General features: G+C 40.5%; 1 protein-coding gene across 1 annotated transcript in view; it reads left to right on the top strand.

Annotated features, from left to right (window-relative positions):
* Positions 1-26,492, top strand: part of LOC131459883 (CUB and sushi domain-containing protein 1-like) — a 284,673-nt gene extending 258,181 nt beyond the window's left edge. Inside the window, exons 59-74 of the mRNA XM_058630020.1 lie at positions 87-272; positions 4,149-4,325; positions 4,684-4,869; positions 8,771-8,944; positions 10,259-10,325; positions 10,677-10,783; positions 12,034-12,107; positions 13,711-13,822; positions 14,027-14,206; positions 14,605-14,667; positions 15,174-15,335; positions 16,352-16,464; positions 19,689-19,776; positions 20,033-20,159; positions 21,351-21,413; positions 25,295-26,492. Coding sequence (XP_058486003.1) covers positions 87-272; positions 4,149-4,325; positions 4,684-4,869; positions 8,771-8,944; positions 10,259-10,325; positions 10,677-10,783; positions 12,034-12,107; positions 13,711-13,822; positions 14,027-14,206; positions 14,605-14,667; positions 15,174-15,335; positions 16,352-16,464; positions 19,689-19,776; positions 20,033-20,159; positions 21,351-21,413; positions 25,295-25,454 — 2,039 coding nt within the window. The 3' untranslated portion in view covers positions 25,455-26,492. The remainder of the gene's footprint in view (positions 1-86; positions 273-4,148; positions 4,326-4,683; positions 4,870-8,770; positions 8,945-10,258; positions 10,326-10,676; positions 10,784-12,033; positions 12,108-13,710; positions 13,823-14,026; positions 14,207-14,604; positions 14,668-15,173; positions 15,336-16,351; positions 16,465-19,688; positions 19,777-20,032; positions 20,160-21,350; positions 21,414-25,294) is intronic.
* The last annotated feature ends 897 nt before the right edge of the window (positions 26,493-27,389 follow it).

Raw genomic sequence — 27,389 nt, 5'->3', positions numbered from 1 at the left:
ATGTTCATGAGGTGACCTAAGGAGGAAGGAGGGGAAATGCTACTTTGATGACAAAAGCTTTAACTCTGTGTCTGTTCTCACTGTAGGTGTAAGTCCAGGAGTCTGTGGAGACCCGGGAATCCCTCCCCATGGTGCCCGTCTGGGAGGTGAAGAGTTTAAAACCAAGAGCTTGTTGCGTTTCAGCTGTGAGGCGGGATACAGTCTGACCGGCTCAGCTGAAAGGACCTGCCTTCACAACGGCACCTGGAGTGGCACGCAGCCTGTCTGTCAAGGTGGGGAAGCTCAAACATCGTAGTACACATGATTATTACTCAATTATTACATCATTAAATACAAATCTGGGACTTTTTCCTTGAATCAAACTTGATATAAAAAATCTGGTGGGCATGGTTGTTAATTTATCTACACATTTTATAGTAATAGGCTGCTGTTTTTGTCACGAATGTGAAAACAAAGCATGTTTTGAACATGACATGTGCTGATGGGATGTTATCCCTTGATATTGTGGGATTACCTTGGGGTCCAAACCCAGATTCTGTGCAAAACAGCCATAAAAATAAACATTTGGCTGTAAAATGAAATATTGCAGATTTGGTACAAGCACACACACACACACACACACACATAGTTCATTTGAGGCATACAGACTTAATTATTCTGCCTTTTATGTGAAAATAAATCAGCCCAGGCTTCAAACTTAAATAGCTTAATTTCTTCTTTGGAGAATACAGTGGCATCAGGCTAATTGGCATGCTAGTGACAGTAAGCAACTAAGCCAAACAATACACCATTCACTATATGTAATAACTATTGTTACGTTGCTTATACATGAATGCATTTAGTATGTAAGACACTGTCTTTATAGGACTCATCACTTTCCATCTTTTTTTGTCCAAATACTCCTTGGTCAAAGAAAATAAATCTCGTATTGTAGCCATCGTGCTACTGAAATAAACACATCCCAATTCCTCCATTCAGCATTAGAACGATGCCCTGATATAACTGTCTGTCAACAGACCTGTCTACCTGCAGATGACGAGTCCAGATGTTGAGTGAGTCACGAGCCCGAGGCCGAGACAGTGCAGCCAAATTACACACAAACAACTCCCAGTGTTTTTCTTTTGGGGGGGGGGGGGGGCAGAGCATAGATAAGAGGAGTGGGTGGGGATGTATCAGTTGCTTTTTGTCACCATCTCGCCTGCTACTGCGAGCTTGTTCATAATTACAGACCCAAGCATTAATCTCTATTTTACTAATTATCCGCACAAACAAAAATGATCCATTTATTATATGTTTGCTGTAAGTGGTTATTTGTTGTGGACCGATGAAGGGAAAATCACTGAGTGACAGTAGAGTTGCAGTGCGCGTGTGTGTGTGTGTGCTGCCAGAAACACTGACCTTGTCAGGACCAATCCAATCGTCTTATTGGAGAGGAACTGTTTAAGGATTGTGGCTACTGTAGGTCAAGGTTGGGGTTAGACATGACCTGGTTATGGTTAAGATTAGGATTAACACTTTGTTGAGGCTAAATGAATGGAATTCAGTGCGTGCTGTGTCCAATGTGTGTGTGTGTGTGTGTGTGTGTGTGTGTTTATCTGCGAGGCCCAGATGCAAAGGCTTGAAGTGTGTCACTCCTCACTGACTGAGCGGATATTCCACAGCACTGTGGTAATAAAATGACTCCTATACAACAGCGGTTTTCGGAGATTCTCTTTAAACCCATGTGGGTTTAGGGGAAATTAAAGTTGGTCCCCAAATCCTAAGCTGTTGCCTGCGCGCTGCCTACTCCTGAATGTAAAAATGTGTTTGCTAGAGTAAATATAACGCTCCTGACATGAACTCCAAAGTTTTTGCCGATGCTGATTCTACAGTAAATCCAGTTGGATAAAAGAATTGTTCTAGTGGTAATGTTAATGGACCGTGGGAGGACAGGTGAGTCATATACTGTATATTTGGTGTCGTCTATAATACTGTGATCCAAAGCAGCAGCGGCACACTAAATATAGACCACTGAAATGATTAAAGGCCAAACTGATTTTAATGAGAAAAATAGGAATGGCCACATAAATATATTTAGCTGTGTAAACTGCAGCTGTTGGTGAGAAGGTTTTCTTCAGAAGAAGTTCTGTTCAGATTGATTGAACACATTTATATCAAAATGTTATTCCAATTTAAAGTAGCATTGCACTTGTTATTTTTGAATTATGCTGAATGTTGAACGGAATCCATAATGTGATATTTTGTTCACACAAGCTGTCGATGCAATCTGACGATACCTGACTTTGAGATAAGCAGCAGAACCCCAATCGCAAACCACACACAAGTCTGAACTGAAATGTTGTCGTCCAACTTTGTTTACAGACCTGACAGTTAAGCAATATATTTTTTAAGTCATGCCTTTTGCCTACATGCATGGAATCAATAACACTAAACCCTAGTCATTTAATCTTATAGACACCCAGCCGTACAGACCTCACACACACACACACACACACACACACTTGTCTTAGGGCTGTGTGTCTGTTTGTGTTCACCGGGTTCTGTGTTTATGTCACACTAATTATTTATGTCTGTCTACAGTTGTTTTTCATTAAGCTAATAGTGGTTAAAAGCTGATTCAGAAAGGATGGGACATCTATCACCGGGACACAAACACAAAGAAATCCATACACACATCTAGACAAATACACACATGCACATACACAAAATAAAATACACACTATTGCTCATGTATGCTGACATCACACAGACACACTGATGGACACACACAGCTCTGCAATGTGCAAACCCTCTCTCTCTCTCACACACACACACACACACATTCTTTGATAGAGCTTTTAAGGACTCTAACGAATGAATCTCATCAATAGGTATTTGACTGTTAAAGGCCATCAGCTGTCATGATCTTATTAGTGGAATGTGCTGTGGTTAGTTGTTAATTCCTGTTGGTTCTGTTAATGTGCTGTGGCAGCAAACGTAAGACGGATCGTTACTCGCGTCCCCTTCTTCACTCTCGCGTCCTCGTCCTGTCTGACAGTGTCCGTCTTTTAGATGAGACGAGTATCAAAATTCCAGGGCAGATAAGGATACGAGCCTTTGATTCAAAACTGGTCGATAAACATGTTTCACTCGGAGAAAGATGTCTTCTATAGGTTTTTGGTGTAGAACCTGCTTCACATAGTTGTGAGGATGTACACCTTTATCCTCCACATGAGGGTCACAGGTGCCACAGCCGGTGCCATTCCGAATCCCAGCCGACATAGGGTGAAAGGCAGGTTACGCTAACTGACCAGGTCGCCAGTCCATCACAGGGCCAACATAGAGACAAACAACCATTCACTCTCACACTCACGGTCAATTTAGAGAGTCCAATTTGCCTAATTCCCAAATCTGCATGTTTTTGGACTGTGGGAAGGAACCAGAGAACTATGAGAAAACCCACCCGCACACACGGGGAGGAAATGCAAACTCCATGCAGGTCACAAACCCAGGTCTTCTTGCTGCAAAAGCAGGGTTGCTAACCACTCCACCAACCGTGTGGCACAAATTCAACCGTGCTCAAATTAGACATAATGTATGTGTCCTCTTGTTGCTCTTATTGCTGAGACATTGTCTTCCCTAAGACATTGCCCACACTCGACTGACTGATAATTAACTCCACAACCGTGCTGCATGACCATTACTTCTTGCTTTCTTTTGCTTTATTCCACAGCTGATGGGCATCACACCACCATGGTCTTATGCAAAACACGGTCCCATCTCTGCAGGCATCATCTCTTGTTTTTATACAAGAGGCAGAATCTTGTCCTTGGATCTTTATTTTTTTCAGGCTTGGTGCTTTGCTCAGTGGCACTTATAGTGTGTGCTGTTCTGTAGATGTATTACCAGCCTCCCGCCAGCCTCCAGCGCACAAGCAGAATACTCTACATCTGCCGCTCAGTGCTGGGAATCAGTCCAACAACCTTTAGTTATTAATCAGCCTCACTACCTCAAGGATATATTTTATGTTCTTTCCAGCTTACTCCAGTGATAATCTCATTATTGCAGCCTACAGTTGATCGGCCTTGAGTGACAGCCAGACATCATTGTTCAGACTGATATCATCAGTATGATTAATCACCGCTGTGTAATGTTTCCTCAATCCTCAGCCGTATCCTGCGGTAACCCCGGCACCCCAGCTCACGGCAGGATCGTCTTCAGTGACGGCGTCACCTTTGGCAGCTCGGTGGCTTACGCGTGCTGGGACGGCTTCAAAACATCGGGCCTGACCAACAGGCACTGCACGACTAATGGCACCTGGACAGGACAACCCCCAGACTGCACTGGTAGGATAATGTTTAAATGAGTTAAATTAGTATTACATTATTACTAAATATGGCCCAATACTATGTTTTCATGTCTGATACAATACTGACATCACACCTACAGCCTACACAGCTCACATCATCACTGCAGCATGGCAAACATCTGGGTCTTTACAGCCCTAGGTTTTTTATTTTACCACTTTCTAACTCAGTGATTTTGTGACCAGTTTCAGACTGATACTGAATATGGTATTGACTCATCCCTAGTTATTTCTATTGTTGTAACATTTACACAGGTCAAACTAGTCTGACACTCTGTATGTACTGGACATACTGTATGCATAAAAGTGTCTCTCTCTCTCTCTCTCACCACCTATAGTGATCACTTGTGGAGACCCTGGGCCTGTAGCCAATGGGATCTATATCGGAAAGGACTTCACCTTCAACCACACAGTGACTTATCACTGTAACCCCGGTCACCTGATGGAACCACCTGGACTTGGATGCAGCGTCCTGCGCTGCACCAAAGATGGAACCTGGAACCAAACCAAACCCAGCTGTAAAGGTGACCGTAAATACAGACTATAATATCTGCTGCCAAAGTAAACCAAGACAAGGACGGCAACTTTTAAATGTGTTCAAATATACAATAGGATGGAGGATGGCAGTATGTTAGGGGATACAGTTACTCGCAGATAAATCGTACTTTAACTCGTATTGAAATCCGTTTTGATTCAAATCTACACAGACAAAATCTAATAATGTCCTTTTTGGCCCATATCCTCAAAAGTTTTGCTGCTAAAAGTCAGTCAGACAGAAGATAGTGGCAAAAACATGACCTCCTTGGCACATGTTCAACCTATACTGAAACATAAATATAACATATTTTAAAGATAGTGTGGTTTGAGCGAGCATGCGTTATTTACATTTCACTCACTTCTGAGATTCATTATTGGCATCCTCTCACATCTAATGATAAATCTTATTTATCCTTCACACATAATCATTTATTTTTGAGTGCGTGAGTTTGAATATCAAATGCATTCAGCAACATTTATTCAAATCGAACAACATTTCAAACATGCTACTCGTGTAGAGAACCTGTCAATAACAATGTTATACAGTGTTGTCAGGGTTTATTTTCTGAAACCTCACAAACACAAAGGGGAAAATAATAAAGAATGCTTAAAAATGCTTACAATCAGACTGGAGTTTTACAACTGCACATATTTAGAGTTTAGACTATAACACTCCACAGTAAAAGGGAATGCTTCCTGAGATCTTCCCTGCAGTTTCTTCCCACAAACAGAAAATCTCCTGCTGGCTCCTGCAGTTGCAGAAGCTTTGAACTGAGCTATATAAAAAAAAAATAGAACCGAGAATGCAGGAACAGAGGCTACTGAGAGGGGACCAGAGAGAGATGCAGACACAAGGAAAGTGGAAGGAAAAGATACTGTAGGTGATTGAAAGTGAGTCCTGGTCAGGAAATAGAGATGTATCAGAAGGGGTAAGAAAAGGCTGCGTCATCAGCCTCCGTCTCAGTTTCCTCGTCCTTTCAGGTTCTGCCGTTCATGTCTCTTTGTTCCTATCCTTCATCCTCTTTGTTTTCACCAACTTCAAACAATCCACACGTCTTCATTTGATCCTGTTTGGGAGCAACTGCGATAAATGTGTAGCCTGACGGGCAAAATGAATCATGTGAGATGTAGAATGTGTTTGAGCACTTTGGACGGGTAGTGGTTTAAAAGGTGACACAAACCACAAAGCCCCTGGAAACGACATGGATTATTGCCCGGAAATTAAGACAGACAGAAAATGGGATGCAGAAAACGGTGTGAATGGGGAAGAGAAAAGCAACAAAGAAGCAAGTGAGAGAAAGAGAGGAAACGAGTAATGGGAGAAACAAAGAAAGGCAAAATCAATACCTGTCCCCAAACCTGTAAACACAGTGAGAAAAGGGATTGGACCTATAAAATGTGTTGACTGTGTGAACTGCACCAAGAGAGAGATGCCTAAAACATGAAATAAAGGCGTGAGAGGCAGCAAAGGTGCCAGAAAGATACCGAGAGAGCAAAGGAAGAGATTAAACAAGGACTGGAGCGAGGGAAGAAGGTGCAGGGAGGAGAAGAAGAAGAAGAAGGGCTGGAGGGAGAGTGGAGGAGGAAGACCGTATGAAACTGTATGAAAGAACTGAGGTTGGAGACTTGAGAGGAAACAACAAAGGGTGAATGAAGGGAAAAGGAGTCAGTGATCGCTGTGACAGAGAGAAGAGCAGAAGCAGTTAAGAAAGCCGGGCTGTGTGTGTTGTTCTTCCAGAGACGTGTGAAACCAAACCAGTGTAATAACAACAAGGGGAGAGACAGAAATAGACAATAAACGAGTTCAGAAACCTTTAATTACAGACAGGTGTTCTGTGAGCATCAGAGATGTGCAGAAATATTGGTCTGAAAATATGAACTTCTGAAGTCAATAAAAAATGTTTTATGTTATTTTTAGACAGCCGGAGTCGGCGCACAATAACTAAGCAATATCCATGTGACAGAAAAACACTCATTCAATTATTAATTTGAATCCCCATTAGCTGCTGGCCAGCCACCACAACAAAATAAAGACAAGAAAAAAAAAGATGAATGGCTTGCTTTAAGAAATGGGGCTTTGGCACTGACTTGTGTGCAGGTGTGTAGATTTGAGGCTTTTCTGTGTATCATGCTGGCAGCTTACAAAATCAGAAGTGGTCAAATTATTATGTTGCCACCAGCACCCGCAGTTGCCAAGAAACTGCAGAGTCACAAACAAAGGGATTGTGTTGCATTATATATAGTTCAAAACAACTTTCTAAAGACTGCCATGATGTAAGAGACATAAAACAGAGCACACGAGAAAAGGATTAACAGACTAAATCAAGTATTGCAGGGATTTATAGAAACAGAAGCACATTTTCCCTCTTCATTTTAACATGTCTCTTCCTTCATCTACCGACGTTTGTGTGTGTGTGCGCGTGTGTGTGTGCTTTGTATCCCTCCGTTTGTAAATGTCTCTCTCACTCTGTGTGTGTGTGTGTGTGTGTGTGTGTGCACGTGTGTGTACTGTATCATCATAGCAGAGTGAATGGTGCATGAAACCATCTGTCTCCCAGTTAGATGAGAATTACACTGACTTTATTAGATGTTTGAAACCATGCAGATGGTTATCATTATCTGAGGGAGTTGGGCACATGCACATGCACGCACACACACACACACGCAGAGAGAAAGAGATGTTTATCAGTGTTTATGAAGTTATACGCTCAGAAGTCCATGCACATTCAACATACTTACATACACAAACACAGAGAGAGATGGAGAGAGAGAGAGAGAAAAAGGGTTTCTTAACATATTGAAAAGATGCAGTGAATGAACATTACATTTTTAATTCCCAGTCTGTAAACAGATGTAACGCTGCCTTCATGTGCTATCAGAAAGATGATACTTCCCATATGTTAAATCTTTACGTTCCAGTTTGTTGTTGGAGCGAAATTTAAAATAGCTGACACACACGGTTCACCCTTACCTGCTTCTTGGGTAGAACTATTTCTCAAATTAAAATTTGCCTGCTAGAGCAGGAGGAGGACGCGGCGAAATGTAAACGGTGAGCAGCCTAATTTTTTAAAGGTGATCTCCACTCAGGAACTCGTGTTTCAAAATGATCTCCCAATTTCCCACGGGAAATCGCGTTCGTGTGCATTTAGCACGTCGGGAACTGGTGTTTAGCGTAATTCCGATAGTAGCATAAGTTTATGTTAGCAGCTGTAAAGTAAAGTCAAAGTAGCTCAATGTTTGTGTGAATCATTAGTATTGCACAGGAATAAGAATATTTGTGAGAATTTTTCATAAAAGGCAGTTCTTGTGGAAGTCATTGATCAAATATCTCTGCAGATCACAGGATGAGGCAGCATCACATCACACGAAGACGCTCTAAAGCCCAAAAGTCCTTTTTTAAGAAAGAAAGAAAAACAAAAAAAAAACTGTTGGTCCATATGGTGACCATGCTTCATCTTCTGGTTTAGCAACTTTAATGTAGTGACCGAGGTCATGTGCAGCTTTAAGACAGTTAATGTCCATATGGTGATCACAGCTGTCTGCTTTGTTTACGCTTCATGTCTCACCTCCCGCCATCTATAGCCATCTTGTCGTTTACAGTGACCTTGGATGTGGCTTTGGTAAATCTCCCAAATTATTTATTTATTTTTCTTTCTTTTTTTTTTAGCATAACTGGAGATAGAAATACTATAATAAATATTAGGACATTGTAAAAGCATTGGCAGTGAAAAAAACACAGATTTTTTTCATGCAAGACAGAATACTTAAACAAAAATAAAGTCGTAGATATGAACAATTAAAATGTTTACATATTTGGAAACCAAACCTTCAGTGTGTGTTGTCGTCGAGCCATGTTAACTGTTCTTGTAATTCACATTTGTGTTCCAGTGATCCAGTGTGGCCCTCCTCCTCAAGTGCATCATGGGAAAGTGGAAGGGACTGACCACTCGTGGGGATCGAGTGTCAGCTACAGCTGTTTCCATGGTTACCAGTTGTCCACTCCCGCCGTGTTAAGCTGTGAGGGGAATGGCACATGGACAGGAGATGAACCCCAGTGTCTGCGTACGTTCGCTCGCCCGCTGCATGTTCTGTAAAAATACTGCTTAAAGCTGCTGTCAGTTAAAAAATGATGTTAAATAGCTCTATATTCTCACAACTCTCCCTAATTGTAGTCTGTAGCATGGTCCCCCGTGTCTCAGGAATTATAAAAAACTTTCCCAGTATCCCACAACACCACCGTCCAATCAGGAGCCAGAATTATTGTGGTAGCCTGACCAACACCGACCTTTAAAATACACCTAAATATGTTAGTAGGACTCATTTTACTTTCTATCTCCATTACATCAGACTCATTTTATCCTGATAGTGTAGTGTGTGTAGAGCTGAGATCACATGCTTGATAATAATACTTCATAGAAAATTGTGAATTAATGCCTCATGTAAATCTATGAAATTTTACATGTTATAGTAAATGTGCAATAACTGTTTATTACAGCATTTCCTTTTTTCTTTTTCACTGGAGATAGAATTACTAAAATAGACTGAATATTATGTTAAATTTGGCTTGTTATTCTGACAACTCTGTCTGATCCAGAGTATTTAGTCTGTAGTATGGTTCCCCTGAGTCTTAGCAACAAATCTAGAAGAAAATTTCAGTATCCTACAACCCTCAATACCATCAGAAGCCAGAATTATTGTGATAGTCTGACTCAAACTGACTTTTAAAATACACATAAATATCCAAGTAGTACTGAAATTGTGCTAATTGTACGTTCCCAAAGTTACACTAACACACCCAGAGTATGCCAGTGGGATTCTATGTTCAGTCAGACTCTAGGGGACCTGGACTCTTGGACACACGTTCCACAATTTCCTCCTTGGGCTTTCACGTAGAAGTAATTGCAGAACTGCTCAGTACGCGGAAGACGACAACAAAGTCAAAAACATGATAAAATCCAAAGCAGTGCATTTTTAGACTGACAAGGTGACTACTAAAGGACTTAAGTATTGTGAAGTTATTGGATGTTAGAAAGACACAGACCGTCCTCCAGCTAAAGCTGTTGTCATCTTGTATGTAATACAACAAGCTCAAAGGTAACATGTAGCCACTCCCCCCTCTGAGGCTTGTTTACTCGGACAGGGGCAGTGGTCCAGTTAAATGGTGTAGTGAATAAATGCCTCCTTCCTAGCAAACATGTCTATAAAAGGATGTTGAAGAAAGAAGTGAAAGCGAACAGTGGCAACAAATGGAAACTTTAGCAAAAAGCGTTAGTCCAATAATGACTTCTCTGACAGCAGCTTTAACTGATGATCATCACTGTCGGCCTTCTTTATGACCAGGCATGAGTGTTAACGGTCATTGTTGTGTCCTTCAAGCTGTCCTCTGTGGCGATCCTGGCTCCCCCGGAGGAGGATTCAGAGAGGGGAACAGTTTTTCATATAGGTCAGTTGATGACACTCTGTACTCTCTCTGCATACACTATACTGTACATACGCAGGAAAGGTAATTACGGTAATGCAAAGTGTGCTTGCGCAAACGCGTCATCTTAGATACGCTCGGTGTTAAAGGGTTAACCTTGACTTTCCTCCACATTTTTGGCCGTATGTGTCTGGAGTTACAAAAAAAAAATGTTTTTTGTTGAAAAAAAAGATCGTACACTTAACAAACCCTAAATTGAACATTGCGAAATAAACTAAAAAAGAGAATGTACATGTCTACATGATTTACCTGCTCATCATTTGTGTTTGTTTCTCGCATGTGTGTGTAAATCACTATTTTTTGTTTCCCTTGTAGGTCAGAGGTCAGGTTCTACTGCCATGCTCCCTACCTGCTGGTCGGCTCTTCCCTCCGAATCTGTCAGGCTGATGGAATTTGGAGTGGCCAGCAACCAGCCTGTATAGGTAATTAAAATAAAACACACATAATTCAGATACACTGTTTATATGAGTGCTACCGACTTATACACTGACTTAAACATAAGCGTTTAACTATATATCAAAATGAAACTTTTATAACATTGTGATTATAACAGTAATAACTTATTTATGCTATTTTTTTGTCAACTATCTCCGTTACAGTGGACTCATTTTATCCTGATAGTGTAGTGTGTGTGTGTAGAGCAGAGATCACAGCCTTAATAATTGATAACATATCAAATATGTATCCATAAATCCATATAGAATATGTTAACTCTGCATTGCAAAGTGTAATATTCATTATTTTGGGGGCCATGTGTTGTTTGTGCTCATTTAAGAGGGAAATTAAGATGGATCCGAGATATCAGTGCATGATATTCATACATGTGTAAGAAAACACATTAATGGCACTGATGGAAGCTCTACATGTTATAGTCTTTGCCATAAATGTGCAGGGACATTTACTTTATTACAACATTTCATCAACATGTTAGGAAGAATCCTTCTGAAATGAGATTACAGAGCAGAAAGACCGTGGATCTTGCGCATATGCATGTTTTAGCATTAGTATTCCTGTGCGCAGAGAGAGAGCTGGACATATTATCGTATTAGTCACTGATGTGTGTGCTTTTGATATCAGCATTTGATTTCCACAAAGACATCATCTTTGGACAGGACTTTATCAGCCTTTGGCTTTAAAGTGAAATTGAAATTCTCGCACTAACTCATGTGGAAGGCATGAAGCTTATTTTCGAACAAGTTGTGAAATCATAAGAAAAAAAATGCCCCGCTGAAATCATGTGTAATGTGTAATGTTATTTTTATGCTTGAGTATAAAGCAGCCGTGTGGCAACACAGCAGACATTCCTGTCATCTCCCTCACGTTAAAAATAACTGTACTTTGTCAACAGTACAAAACTATAAATATCCATGCCTGATGGATCCTTATGCCCTGACCAGTGCTATAATACTTCTCCTCTTTTCCAAAATGCTGCTGGGTGAAGTTTCTATCGCATTACTATAAATATCAGAGACACTTGCCAAAGGGGGGAAATACTCAACTACTTATCTGTATTAACAATAACACTTTTTACTCATTATACATGTGCGTGTTGCACTGCTGAGCTCAATTTATCGGAGTACATTACCGCTGTTTTTCTCCACAACACATAACATTTAAGGTAGTTTATCAAACGGCCGAGGCCCTGAAAATATCTATGTGTGTGTGTGTGTAGATCCAGCCTTCAACAGCTGCCGTGACCCAGGAACTCCGGCCTATGGTATCCCAGTCATGGCCCAGGGCTTTCAGGTGAGAAGCATATAAGTTGACTGTTAAAAGTACAGTGTAATACTAGATATTACATCACTACTTTGACTTAGTCAAAGAATACAATCATAACAGCAGCCAACAAAATCATCAAAACTTTAGCAATTCTACTAAGCATACATTTTTTTCCACCTTTAAATGTACATGTGTTTTCCCTATATTTACACCTTTATATACAGCTTTTAGAAAATGTTTACCCCCAGCCAGGGAAGGAACGTCATTGATCTGGATTTTCTACATGAAAATGATATATTTTGACACTCTATGGTTGAAATTTAGAATTTCAGTGAGTGCCCGATAATGAGCGTAATAATTTAATCCTTTCTAACAAAGGAAATATCTTAATCGTAGACGGTGCAGGACCAAGAAAAAATAATAATTCTAATAATGTGTGGAGGACCAATGTCAACACAACTGCACATACTGTGGCTAATTTGCATTTACTCAAAGTTTTGTACCTCGTCGTAACAGAAAACGACCTCTTCCAATGATTTAAGTCCATTTCCTGTGTTTGTGAATTCATTAGTGATTTTTCTCTTTTCTTTTTTTACTGATGTCCTTAATGACACTTTAATCGTGTTTGTGTTTTTAATTGGAACAATTTATTGAAGAAGTAATAATTCTTTCGGAAATTGTTTGTCAAATTTATCTTTTTCCAAACCCCCCCGCCCCCCCATTAAAGTATCAAACAGCACGTTTTAATTAAGTCTTTTGATTTATCAATGAATAAATCAGAAAGCCTTTTAATTAACGTGAATTTATGTTTGTGACTCTTCTATAAAGGTGTGCCTACCAAACGCCAGAGCTGAAAATAAGAGCAGGTCGACTAATTCATGAATATTAATGTCTGTGTGAGAAACAATTGATGCTGCCCCCGTGACCCTGAGATGATACATGTATAGATAATGAATGGAGGGATGGATACAATGGGCCCAAGGTTTGCACCGGTTGGAAAAAGCCAGACTGCTTCAAACCTTGAACATACAGTACAGGTCAAAAAAGGATCTTATTGATTGAATATATAATCACCCTTAGTAGGATTTGAGAAGATATGTCTTATTAGGGCCCGAGCCACGAATGGCACGAATTTGTGCGAGGAATTGTTATCCTTCAGATTAGTATTATATCCATGGCTTCATGGTCACTTTTGAGGGGGTTAATATGCATAAAAACTCTTGAAACTTTGCATGGAGGTCAGGTCTGGTGAAAATGCGATATGGGCTCTATAGCGCCCCCTAAGGTGAAAACAGAGGCAACATTTAGTTCCACCGAATTTCCTGAAACTTGGTGGGAAGATGGTATAGACCAAGACGAACAAAAAAGTCCACCTTGACCATGGCCTCAACTCAACAGGAAGTCGGCCATTTTGAATTCTGGCTTCCATTTTGGTGATTTGCACCCTACGTAAATGAACAAACGTCCAAGCGCGTTTGTTGTACCGACATAAAAAAGTTGTATTAGTAACCTCTGACGTGTCCAAAGAGAGGAAGCGGTTTCTGGCATCTTTTAAAAAAAAAAAAACAGATCTGTGTAATGTGTTTTGACAATAACAAATTCATTCTCGTGTGCTTTTGTGTCAAAACAGGTTGGCAGTAAAATTTCCTTCAAGTGCCGCAAGAACTACCACATCCTCGGATCGACCACAAGAACGTGTCTAGAGAGTCTCACGTGGAGCGGAACTCAACCCGAGTGCATCGGTAAGAAGAAAGAGGCTCGCGTGTTAACTGTGAACATCAGTCATTAGCTGTAGTAGTAAAAGCTGAGGTTAATATACAGTAGGAGTTGCTCTGTTGAGGTTTATTCTGTTAGTTTTAGGTTTTATGGGGAGAAACCCTCTGCTTTTTTTGTTCTTAGTTATTTCATTGTTAAGTCAATTTATCTTCTCTTCCCCCAACACACAGCCCATTCCTGCCGACAGCCAGAGACGCCCAGTAATGTAGACGTCCGCTCTATGGAGCTGCCTACCCTGGGATACACGCTGATCTACACCTGTCAAGATGGTTTCTATCTAGCTGGGGGGTCTGAGCACAGAAACTGCAGAAGTGATGGGAGATGGTCAGGCAAACCCCCACTCTGCAAAGGTACACTGAGCTTCACTGAGCCTAACATCTAACCTGGACTCCATTACCGCCATACAGATTATAATCCCGATCTTATTTGTATGTCTGTAGCTTCAGGTATACTCTTTTTAATCAAAGTCAAAGAGTCGTTGGCTTTGATATTTGACAGCAAAACACCGGAGTTCATAACCATGTTGGGAAGAGGCTGCCACTTTCTGTCTTGTGTTTTGGATTCTTTTTTTTTTCGTCTGTGGCACAGTCAGAAACAATTGAGCCCTCGATGCTTTCCCTTTGTCTTTATCACTCCTGTCACATTTTAAATCATCCACTCCCAACCCCTATCTCTACCAAATGTATTTCCAACGAAGCCGTCACTGTGAAGTGAGCTAAACCAAACTTAATGCCATTTTACATTTCAGTTGGAGTGAAAGTCAATCCCAAAGGCAGAGGAGAATCAGATGTCCAGAAGAACAAGATACGTGGTATGCAGAATACATTCGTTCATATTCATTCAGTTACTGCTTCTCCCAGAGATGATTACTGACGTAGAGGTTAAAGTTGGTGTTGACGACAGAAGTCTTCTGTACAGACAGTCAACTATCCTGAGAACACATTCAACTGCAATACCATGTAGTACTGATATAATATGATATAATATGTAATGCTGATCATCAATATATATCTTTAGAGGCAGCCAGTAGTGAGGGAGAAAAAACACCAAAGATCTTTTGCAAGAATATTGAAGCTTCTCAGTTCTGAATAAGTCATAATTCTCTGCAGCATCAGTTTTAACGGTGGTAGAAATGAAATTTGCCTGTGTTTTTTTTTGCTTCTCAAAGAATTAATCCTAACCCTAAAACTTTTATTGCTACCTCCCCTGTTAATGACATTTAATATGAAGCTGGGGAAAAAAGTTAAGTGAAAAACTGAATCCAGTGCTGTTGCAGCTGCTAACCCCCCCCCCCCTCCTCCTCCTCCTCAATTACAGTTTCCATGGATGTCTTCTCTCCAAACTCTGAGTGGAGCGGTTTCTACGAGTATCTGGGAAAGAGACAGGCCACCACGTTGACAGTTAACGGGTTCAATGCCACCAGTGGCAGAGTTAACATCACATTACTGGAGACCAGCGGAGTGTCAATCAGACTGTCAGGTAAAAGAAAAAAAGTCTTATAGTATTATATATTTATAATATATAAGTTATATATATATATATATATATATATTGATTAAAACATTTTTAACTAATTAATTGCACAATTTTCTGTAATGAATCGTGATTAATCGCGAAAATAAACCTGAAGCTTATAACAGATATTTATTTATATAAAATCATGGAATGAATGTAGAAGCAACACAAAAAGTATATTTAAATTGAAAGACTGTTTTAATGGCTTTCTTTAAACTTCAAACAGTTTCTCTCCTGTGAAGTACAAATTTGGCACGTTCTTATATTTCGTTCTTATATAGATAAAATAGAGCTAAATGAAAACCGAAGATGTTTTTGTAACACTGTCTTTGTTGTTGGTGAGTGAAAGATTAGTAGAGGTTAAATGCAATGGTAATAAAATAGAGAGAATGCACTGCGGCTAAATACACAGCAGGTTATTGGGTTCTGACAGTGAAAATGTCATTTACAATTTCTTTAGAGCATACAGAGAATATGACTGGGGTCATTAATACCTTAAATAATAAAACACGCAGGTGCACTGGTGGGAATTATGAACAAGTTGTGTGCCTGGGCCTCTCATGCATCGACACAACTGTCATAACCTTCCGTCGCAGTGGCCCAGTATACATCACGGACTATTTATGTACTGCAGAGTACATATAGTACGTTGTTCGGGAGTGACTGGAGGGTAAACAAAGAAGTTATGTACGTATCTAGACAGATCCTGCAAGAAAGAAGTGCTAGAGTAACTGAGGAAAAAAGGCTATCTGACTCCAGCAATAACACTCAAATATGTTTTGACATTTCAAAATGACGTTTCACAGTCATTCATTCAGCTTGACCCTGGACTTGTCATAAAGAAGAGCAGCAGTCCTGTGTTAGCACTGCAGCAAACCAAGTAGTGACTTGTCCATGTGTGTCTGATGATGTTCAGCTCTGCCTTGTTAACTCTTTTTTACTGATTTTTTACTGTTTTTTTCCCCTTTTTCTCTGTTTAGGTACTTATAAGTCAGAGGAAAATCAACTGCTGTTGAAAGTCTACCAGGTGAAGGGTCCAACAGAGCATTACTACAGCAAGTTTAAAAACGACAACTGGGCAATGGATGGATATGTAAGACAACCTTTCTCTTGTGTCACATATTGAGCAACACAATATCTATCTATCTCCTCTAAATTGGTTAAATTGTTAAAATGTTCAACAAATAACAGCAATATATTTTTTTTTTAAAAAACAAATAAAAAAGACAGCACATATTTATATTTACTGTATATATCATTTCATGTGTTGCCCCATGTGACCTGTGGCCCAGCTAACAATTTTTGGTTCCTAGAACGTTCTGGGAACGTTACCTCTTGGTTGTGGGAATGTTCCCTGAATGTTTGTTAGTTTTGGATGCACATTTGGTACTTTGTTGGAACCTTCATACAACCATTAGAGAACATTCTCTAAAGGTTCCCAGAACGTTCCCCTAACGTTACTTTTCTACAACCTTTACACAACCTTTAGAGAACGGTCTCTAAAGCTTCCCAGAACAATTCCCCTAACGTTACTTTTCTACAACCTTCATACAACCTTTAGAGAATGTTCTCTTAAGGTTCCCAGAACCGTTTTTGTCACAGCCTTCACACAACCTTTAGAGAACGTTCTCTGAAGGTTCCCAGAACATTCATCTAACGTTACTTTACTACAACATTCATACAATCTTTAGAGAACGTTCTCTGAAGGTTCCCAGAACATTCATCTAACGTTACTTTACTACAACGTTCATACAACCTTTAGAGAATGTTCTCTAAAGGTTCCCAGAACCACTTTTCTACAACCTTCATACAACCTTTATAGAACATACTCGAAAGGTTAAGGTAAATGTGGTGTTTAAAGTTTGGAATCCTACGAATCATTTCTACGACTGAGGAATAGATTAAAAATCCAATCCTGTTTGACTTGTGAACCAGAGAAGGAGGCTTCAAGGAACCAACCAAGTGGATTGTAAATGAGAGTAGCTGGCAGTAATGCAGGAAAAATGAGGTGAGAAGGAGAGATGGAACATAGGAAGCAGCGACAGACAATTTTTCATGTTGCCAATGACAGAAAGAATGAAGGAGGAGAAGAGTCAGGCTGATAATGGCCTAGATGTGTGGTTCAATCTTTTCACAGTTAGATGGAATTTCAATTGTTGAGGTCTGTGTAAAACATTTGCTCTTTAATCGTCAAAGAAGAAATGGTGGAAAGCAGAGAAGAAAATAGGTGGAGGAGGAGAGGAGCTGTCCAAAGAGCAGGAGGTGGGCAGGACAAGGTTAAACCGGGCACTCAAATGTATACAACATAGTATAAATATTCAGAGCTATGTTAAAGGTCGCACTCTTGGAGCAAAGTACAGGAGCAGAGTCAGTTTTTAAAGTGAAATTCTGAATGTGGTGCTGGCGTGAAGGATCACACAGTTGAGAGTCCAACAAGCACATGAGCAGTGGTACAGAGATCAGACAAAAGTCTGGCAGGAGTCCCATTCAGAAGAACAGTAATGAGGGGTGGCTGAGCATGGCAGGAACAGACGTCAGGTCAATGATCCTCGGCATGGATAAAAAAAACACAGTGATTAATATTCTGGCAGACAGACAGGTAACAGAACTTTTTAAAAAGCTTTCAGACAGACACAGGCAAAGGCTAACAACGATCTGGTCTTTAAGGAGCTAAATGAAACGCACGCTGTTGCTAGCCACATGTGACCGAACTGCAGCCTCAATGTATTGGCACATACACTCGGCTCTATTTGACTTGACTCTATTCACTTTGTTATCAGGCGACTGCACTGTTTTTCATTACTTCAGTACATCCTTAACGTGGGAAGGGTCGTCGTAGCAAGGCTACACGAAATGGCCATGATATCGTTTTATATGGGACACAAACACACAAACCTGTGGTGGTCAGTTCTTTTCAGTGTACTGAATCAAAAGAATCAGTTAAAAAGATTTGTTTACCGAATTGTTCAGTACTTCCTGTATGACCGGAGTGCAAACTCCGTCTGACACAGTCACTGAACCCCGGCTTTCAGCCGTGCTAAACACACCAGATTACTCTGTTAAATATTGAGATTTTAGACATTTCTTTGCCAAAAGTTGGAGATTAATGCATGTTTTCAGGATTTTCAAGTCTTTCTCTTGATACAGTTTGGCATTGTTCAGTTTGATTCTTGTGTCGGATGTTGCAATTGTGTCGTCTGTTGATGTCACATTTTAGTATTGTCTCAGCTCGCTTGGAACCTCGCCAGAGCATGTATCAACAAAAGCACCAGGTAGCAGGTACTATCTCTGATGGAAAAGCTAAAAAAAGGAGTAGTGCTTGAACTGTATAATGGAAAAGCGCCATTATTCTTGCACTCATGGAGGCTTGCAACAGCCACGAGTATCCTGGGCTCCAGCCACAACTGTGACAGTTGACTGCACTATTTTACTCATGGATAGGATGCACACTGATGAAGAACAATCTGTTCTTTGCTCTGCATTGGTCACTTTACTATGCTTGATAAAAGTTTTCTTTTGGGGTCTGTGCTGTGTTGGGAGCTGAACATTTGCTGATACTACGCTAACTTGAGTGCGTGTGGTCTACGTGGCCGACTCTTCCTAACCACCGTCACCTAGCAACAGACTCAGTATAAATCACTCCTGGCATAAAAAACAGGTATCACATAAATATTTTAAGTCAAGTTTTAAAGGCCTCTTGGGTTTAAGGTGTATCATTAGCAATTCAATTAAATTAAAGCTTTATTTAAGATTGTATTCCTCTGACATTTGGGTCCGACCATTTGCTGCCACCTTTTTTTGAAAACCAATTCATCACCAGCTTGGGAGAGCAATAAATCCTGGGATAGGTAGGGGAACATTAAAAGATCCATCTGCAGTCCCATTTGAAAGAGCTCTTGAAATGGGACAGTGAATTGAATCATGGTGTGTGAAGTGTTTGGATAAAAGTTTGAAAATGAACATGTATACTTGCTGTGTAGTGAACTTACTTCGCACTAAGAAGTTTTACTGTTAATCTTAAAGGAATACTTCATCGATTTGCATTTAGCTTTGTATTACTAGAATAGGGGTAGTCTTGTTACTTTTGTTACGTGCCCACGTAACAAAGAAACAACTTCAAGCTGACTACTGTTAGCTTGATGCTGCCATATTTTCACCCACATGTAACCACACCTCTCGTCTTCTTTTTGATCCATAAGCCATTTTTTGACATTTGTCATTAAAATTCCGAACTGTCATAAACTGTAAATAAGGACAACTTTCCTCAAAACTACAACGAAACATACACTGAGCACTTATATTCAATGTGTCTTCCAGGTTACTGCAGAATCAGACCAGAAGACGTTTGTTTATCAGGGCCATATTCACAGTAAAGACTTTGGAAAGTTCCATCTAATGAGACAAGGTAGGTCTTTGCATAAATTACCTTTATTGTTTAAACGTTTAATGAGCCAATTTAAAGGAATAGTAACATGTTTTTTTCAGTGTTGTGTAAAAAAATCAATTAAATTTAAAACTATGTAAACAACCAGAAGCTTAGCTCATGTATACAGAATGAATGGATGCAATAATCATTTATTTCATGTCAACAAAAGGGCCTTTTATATGTGCGCTCTCATGCATGTGTTGGGATTATTTTTTCCTACATTTTTTATCCCCAGGCCCCGTTACCATGGCAATGGATCCATCCAACCCCTACACAAACAGCAGCTCTGTGGCAGCAGCCATCTTAGTTCCCTTCTTTGCCCTCATCCTGTCTGGATTTGCCTTCTACCTCTACAAGCACAGGTGAGATACTGTACACTATGTCCTCAGTGTAAATCCATCACAGAGAAAACCACCACAAAACAGCTTCTCCAGCTTCGTCTGCTGTTAAACAAAAACATGGCAGGTTTGATGCACTCTGTCAAAAGTCAAATATTGTATAGTTAAGTAAAGAATTAATGATTTGTAGTAATAACACAAAAGCTTTATATTGATCAGATGAAAATACCCAACCAATAATGATAGAGATAATTCAGTGCAGATACAGTAAGACTTTATTGTCAGTTACAATTTTCTAGTGATGTACACAGTGCATATACAGTACTGCGCAAAAGTCCATTCGATTTATTGTTTCAGAAATGCTATAATGGCCACACACAATGATTATTTCTCCGTCTCTTTATTGGAACACATCCAGGAAATATGTATGCAGAAAGAAATAAACTTCTGCTGGTTAAAGTTTGTCTAAAGTTAAAGCTTCTGCAGGTTAAGTATTTAGTGTGACCTACATTTGAAAAACTCATTGACAGCCTTGACAGCCACAGCGTTCCAATCCAAATGCCAACCATCACATAATTTGACATATATACAACAGACTTTTGCACAGTACTATACTGTAGATATTGAAAAATACAGGATTGTTTTTATTTACATATTCATTTACTGGTGACTAGACACGGCCTTGATACTTCTTTATAGCCTCAAAAGCAGTTTGTTTAAGCCTTGCTTCACTGATCAGGTGCCTGTTCTAAAGCTAAAGTAAAACCAAACAGAATGTGTGATGTATTTATCTATTTCACTAAAAATCAACCTTATTGACTGACCGATCTGACATTAACTGTATATATGAGTATAGATAGTATAGACAGTATAGATGAATATGTTCCTAATTTTTGCTCCAACATTCCGAGCACACCTTCAGGGTTTAATCTGATTTACTTGAGAAATTCAAAGTTATTTTAGTTAGATATTATTTCAGGTCTATGTTGAGGTTAAAATGTCGTTATTAATGTCACTGTATAAGATTCCTTCCCTTTTCTATGGGGCGTTCTTAGTTCTGCACTTTATCACTTTTAAGTTAAGTTTAAGTTACCTGCAGACGTTATAGAGAAAACACACTTGTTACACAGCGTTCTTGCCAGTTTGCCTCTATGTGATGCATCTACTGTATGTGATGCACGATGATGTATATTAAAAGCTGCTGGTTGTACACAGGACGTTGTCCGCTGACACAGATGACAATGAGAGACCAAAAGACACCTGGGGGCCTGGCGGCAGGTAAGACTTGTCATCCACCTGGTTTTCAAACAGCAACCAGACCTCCGTCAAACCTTTCATCTCTTCTTTTTTTCTTTTTTTTTGACTTATGGATTTTTTTTTTTAGTAGGGCTGCATAATTCACCAAATTCTGAATGTCTGATTTCCTGATGTTAAACTGAAACTTTTATTAAACTAAAGTGAATAATATGTATAACTTTATGGGAAATGACTTGAAAAGACACCTTTAAAAGTATCTGGGGTGGCATTTCTACTTAGGGAATAGTATAACAAAATCAAATATTGGTTTTGTGCAGCCCTGCTGTGTGAAAACAGCAATCATTAAAAACATAGACGGAGTACTTTTTTTTTTAAATATTTGACTTCGCCCTAATCACAGAGACTGACATATATCTTTTTGTTTTTGTTTTTTTATTGTTTTCAAATGTTTGCTATAACCAGGGGACACGTTTCATCTTTGTTTAACAGTAGGTGTATGACGGCGGGCTAGTTTTGCTTTTATAGCGCGCTGTAGCTTAGAAAGAGGTATAGACTAAAAAGTGAGGCGTGTGTGTGTGCTTTGTCTGTACAGTGTCTATAATAATGTCAAAGTAATTATGTGTGCTGTTTTTCATTCTGCCAATAAAGTTAAACTATTGCACCTACAGCCACAAAAAAGTGCTGCAGTTTGAACTCGTGCCACGCAGCAAGGCCTGTGTGTTGCCGTGTGTGTGTGTGTGTGTGTGTGTGTGTGTGTGTGTGCGTGTGTGTGCAGTTTTGTAAGTTGATGGGTTGAGCGTAGGGTAGGCTTAGTGTCTCCCCAGGGTTGGATTTCCACTGTTGTGCATACACACACACACACACACACACACACACACACACACACACAGATAGACAGACACACACATACACATCCTCTTAATGAGGTCAGAGTCAAACAGTGTTACAGCTACAGCACTCCTCCCTTCTAATAGTTCCACAGGGTTTGGGAGTAAGTGATTATATCTAACTGGATTATAAAGCCTGATTATCTCAAGGTGTAATCTGCAACATACAGACAAATTACGAGGGGGGGGAGGGAAGTGGGCGTCATTTTTCCCCACTACCTCTCCTCTTTTGCCGCTGTAGTGATTTTCGCCAGATTCAGGTAATATATTCCTTTGAACCAAAACGATTGAAAAGCATTTGCAGGATGATGGCAGGTTGCATGCGCGCGGACACACTCACAGAGCAGCAGATGGCAGCTGAACCCACTGGAGCAGACAGTAGTTAGACTCCATGTTCTCATCCCTGCCACGATTTTCATAGCATGCCTTCTTTTTTAACACCAGAAAGCAGCACTTGAGAAGTTTGCACCTTTGATCCCCAAGGGTAAAACTTTACATCACAGCATGTCTAACAAGACAGCTGACAGGACGTGCAGTGCATGGGTGTTTTAAAGGTCCAGTGCGTCAAATTTGAAGCAGTCTATCAGCAGAGGGTGATTGAATATTTATAATTGTGCTTTTCTGAATCAACTAAAAAGAACTGTTGTGTTCCTGTTACCTTAGACTGAACCTTTACCATCATGTTTGTACAGTAGCCCGAAATTCACCTCAAGATAACACTAAAACCTGCACACTGGCACATTCATTGTACTTTTTCAGTTAAACATCAGTTTTTGGACACTGGTAAAATGTAGCCAATATTCAGTTAACTGTTAATCCATGCATTTTTTTTATCACATGCTATAAAATGGTGCATGTCACTCTGCCTCATTTCAAAATATTGTTTCACATTATTAAAATGCTTTTTTTTTAACACATATACATACAGCACATGGTGGAGTGGTGGCTAGCACTCTTGACTTGCAGCAAAAAAAACCTACTCATTCCAAATGAGGGCCATTTTGCATGGAATTTACACGTTCTCCCTATGTGTGTGCGTGGGTTTTTTCTGGGTACTCCTGGGTTTCCTCCCACAGCCAAAAAACTTTGAAAAAAGTGGTTAATTTGACATTCTAAATGGCTTGTAGGTGTGAATGGTTGTTTGTCTCTGTGTTGGACCTGCGAGGGACTGGCGACCTGTGCAGGGTGTACTTCTCCTTTCACTCTGTGTCAGCTGGGATTTGCCCCAGCGACCCTCAACCCTCATGTGGAGGATGAAGCAGTAGACATTGAATGGATAGTCCTTCTCTCTTGGTGTCAACTGAAATATTAGTCTTGTTGTCTGTGTAGATTCTTGTTTATCCCGGTCATGGGACGTGAAAGTCTACATGTGTGTGTTTCTAGCCACCTAACAAATGTAATATAATATTCACAGGCTGTTTGGCTGTGTGTTAAATCACCAACTCTTGGTAAAAGTGTCTGGATCTGTGGGGTTTGACTTTTTTTTTCTCCATCAATTGTTGATTACTAGCAGCTCATTGCAGTCGCTCATTGCTATGCTTGGCAAGTGCTGCACACCCGGTGGGTTCAAACATGTTCCTCGGAAATGACTGTCTGTGATTTTATGTTTGAGAGTTTGTGAGAGAGATGCGACAGTCAAACATGTAATCAATGTAATGGAAGACCAAACCATTGATCTAAGAGCTGCAGAGAGACGCACACTACTGTGTTAATGCTCACTGAGCTCAGCAGCACGAGCGACAATTTTACTTGACAGACATAATTAAGAATATCACTCAATGCAGGGTTTGGATTAGAAAGTTAACGGAAGCAAGACGAAATACAAGGTCGCAGGGAGGAGAGGTAGTGCTGTGGAATAGTGAGGAGATGAGACAAGGAGAAGAGAGACAAAAGATGAGTCTTAATACTTGGGTGTTGAACTGGGTAGTAAGTGATTAACATCACTCACTTACTTCCTGAACAGATCTTAGCAACACAATCTTTTTGGAAGAAAAAACAGGATCAGGAATGGATCTGTGAGAAAGAACTGGTTAGGTTGCACACAAAGAGGTGGTGGGATTTGGGTCCAGAATGTGTGAGAATGATGCTAAAGATGGAAATCTCGGGCAAATGGACGTATATGGATGTGGTGAGAGGAGACGTGCAGGTGGTTGGTGTGATAGAGGCATGAGTTTGCCTCCTCCCACAGTCCACAGACATGCACATTGGAGATTAGGTTAATTAGACAGTCTAAATTGACCGTGAGAGTGAATGGTTGTTTGTCTGTGTATGCTGGCCCTACAGTGGACCAGCCACATGTCCAGGGCGTTCCCTGCCTTTCACTCTGTGTCAGATGAGCTTGGCTCCAGCTCCCCCTGTAACCCTCATGTGGAGAATAAAGTGGTTGAAGAAAAAACAAACTAAGGAAAGAAAATAAACACTTGCTTTAACGACTTGTTATTAAAGGTTATGGGGCATGGGGCATTGCGGCTCTCAGTTGGGATTGACTTGCAGGCGGTGGGCCTTACCACACTCAATGCCCTCTCGCCGCAGGTTTTCAGGTTGGTATGAGGGATGGTGAGCAGACCTGTGTCCGTGGAGTCCAAGTTCCCTGAATGGAAAATAAGGTTGGAGGAGGTCAAACATGTACTGACAGGCCGGGGGCATGGAGGGATTTTTAAGTGAGGAGTAGAAGGAGGATTTTGTATGTGATGCAGCACTTGACTGGAAGCCAATGGAGATGAATGAGTGTGGGTTTGAAGCGCTGCCAGGGCATTATGCTATACTTAGTATCACGGAAAGATAAGCATGACCTAACCTTGTCAATTTTTTTTTCAATTCGTCTCCCTGGTGACAGTTCATACATATTTTATAAAGAAACATCAGCAAATCTTATCTTTGATTTCCTGTGTGATTCACTCGATTGTGTGATTGATTTGCGTTTGTGTTTCAGAGGCGTGATTGGGTTTTTTGAAGACGTTGTGTTTAAGTCAAGATTAAATCAGTAACACAGCGTTTTCTTCCTTCTCTTTCCAGGACACGTCCAAAGGTCCAGTTCAACGGCTATGTCAGCCATGAGAGCTCCAACGGTCAGGCATCGTTTGAAAACCCAATGTATGATACGAACATGAAACCTACTGAGGCTAAGGCAGTTCGCTTCGACACCACACTAAATACAGTCTGCACTGTGGTATAGTCCAGCAAACCTGCCACTTTACAGTGGTTTAGTCCAACCTCCATACTGCAGTGTGCAGTGTGGTTTAACCAAACAAACAAAAAAGACAGAACAAACTCGTGTTTTGGATGTGTCACAGTGAGCAGTCTGTGTTGTAGCATGCTGGTCCCTCATAGGTCAGCGTAACCTGCACAGTCACGCAGCTCCGCTGTTGCTCTGCTCCTGAACAATGGTATCATACGCCACTCCCAATAGTCTGAAAGCGATAACGAAGTTGGAACCAACCAACGAGGGAGTAGACAGTGACGTCATCAAGTTAAATGAAGTCTGTTGTTCAGGAGGTCAATACTGGGACCAGAATTCTTCTTAAGCACCAAGCAGTGCTGATACAGTGTCACCTGACTGACTGCAAAAACAATGACCCAGCCTTCTTATGGAAAGGGCTTTTTATTGCCTCTCAAATTCCCTCCCTGCAACTTGAATCATGGTTTAGCCCAACCTCACCCCTTACCCCCCCCAATGCTAAATTTGCACAGTGGTATAGGCTTACTAACTCCTCCTGCTGTAGGCCAGACATGGGTTTGACCACTGCAAGGTTCTACCCTCAGGGGAAGCACATAGACTATTCCACCTCACTGCTCCCTCCAGATGTTGCATAGTAATTGGACGATTTCTATAATAGGTCAACAAAAGGAAAACATCACTGGTGCTGGACCAAAACCTCCCGCTGGACTTCCATCGAGCTGCACTTGACGGGACTGGACTCTGATTCAGTGACAACTCAAAGAGTCTGTTTTCGTGAAATTGGATATTAATTGTGAATGCTGACGACCAAACGCAGTCAATGCAGGCACAAGTTCATCCAGACCAATTCTTTTACAGAACGTGACCCTCATATAAGTAAATTAATACCCGGGGTGGGAAACCAGTGGAATATGACAGATTGAGATAACTATAGCAGGTCAATTTGAAATGTTTTAGCCTACACTTGGAACAGAATGCGTGCGGTTTAATATAGCAGGACAATCACAGAGTATGGTAAGTTGTTTGTTGTTTGTTTTTTATGGGATCCTGTGATTATCTTTACCCTCTGCCACTTGCTGTAATGCCTTTTTTGACAGTATCTACCTACAGTATTTGGCAACAGTTAGGCTAAAACATACCAAATCCAGCATTTGCGTATAGGTTTTTAGAACGACAACTTTTGTGAAAGTTCTCAATGTGTTTTGGACTCTCAAATTATTCCTTTAGAGATATTAGACCCTTAAATTTAGTCAAGTGCTCGATACACACTATAGCAGCAGGCAGACACTGCTGAACCAGAAAACCAGACATTCGAGTTGCCAGGCTGGCGCACACAATGGACTGGTTTTCGAGTGGCCTGTCTAACACAATCAAAGAGTCCGACAGCTGATTCTTGGTCTTGGCCAGGATTCTGTGCAGAAGCTTGGAGGTAAAAGGCTGTCAAGATCTTCAACTGCTGCAAACAGCTGTGACCACATCCAGGAAATGATTTGTTTTCATGTAACTCTGGTCGGGATCATCAGTCAGTCAAATAATGACTGGCGTTCTTTTCTATCACACACTCTCCGGCCACAAAATCAGACGCAGATGAGCGCATAGAATGGTTGATGGACAAACACAGACAAATGGACAGACACCTTTGTCAGTGTTGCTGAAAAAAAAAAAAAAAAAAAAGAGACAAGGACAGGTTGCTATGGAAACAGAGGCAAGTAGTTGTCTCCAGTTGTCTCTTCTGGCATTTTTCTTCAGTGAAGATATTGATGAACAGACTCTATGTTCAAAAGCCCAGTGGCCCCATGGGACTTCCCAAACTATTGCTGCTGGGGACCCCAAAATATAAACTTTATATAAACTCTTAAACTGCACAAATTTTGCACTAGTGTGTTTTTCTGACTGGGTTATGAAAAAAAAAAGATAATAATTTTGGGGTCT

Source organism: Solea solea, chromosome 5 (genome assembly GCF_958295425.1).
Source record: "Solea solea chromosome 5, fSolSol10.1, whole genome shotgun sequence".
NCBI lineage: Eukaryota > Metazoa > Chordata > Actinopteri > Pleuronectiformes > Soleidae > Solea > Solea solea.
Note: the sequence above shows the minus strand (reverse complement) of the source record. Positions and strands in the feature narration are given on the sequence as shown.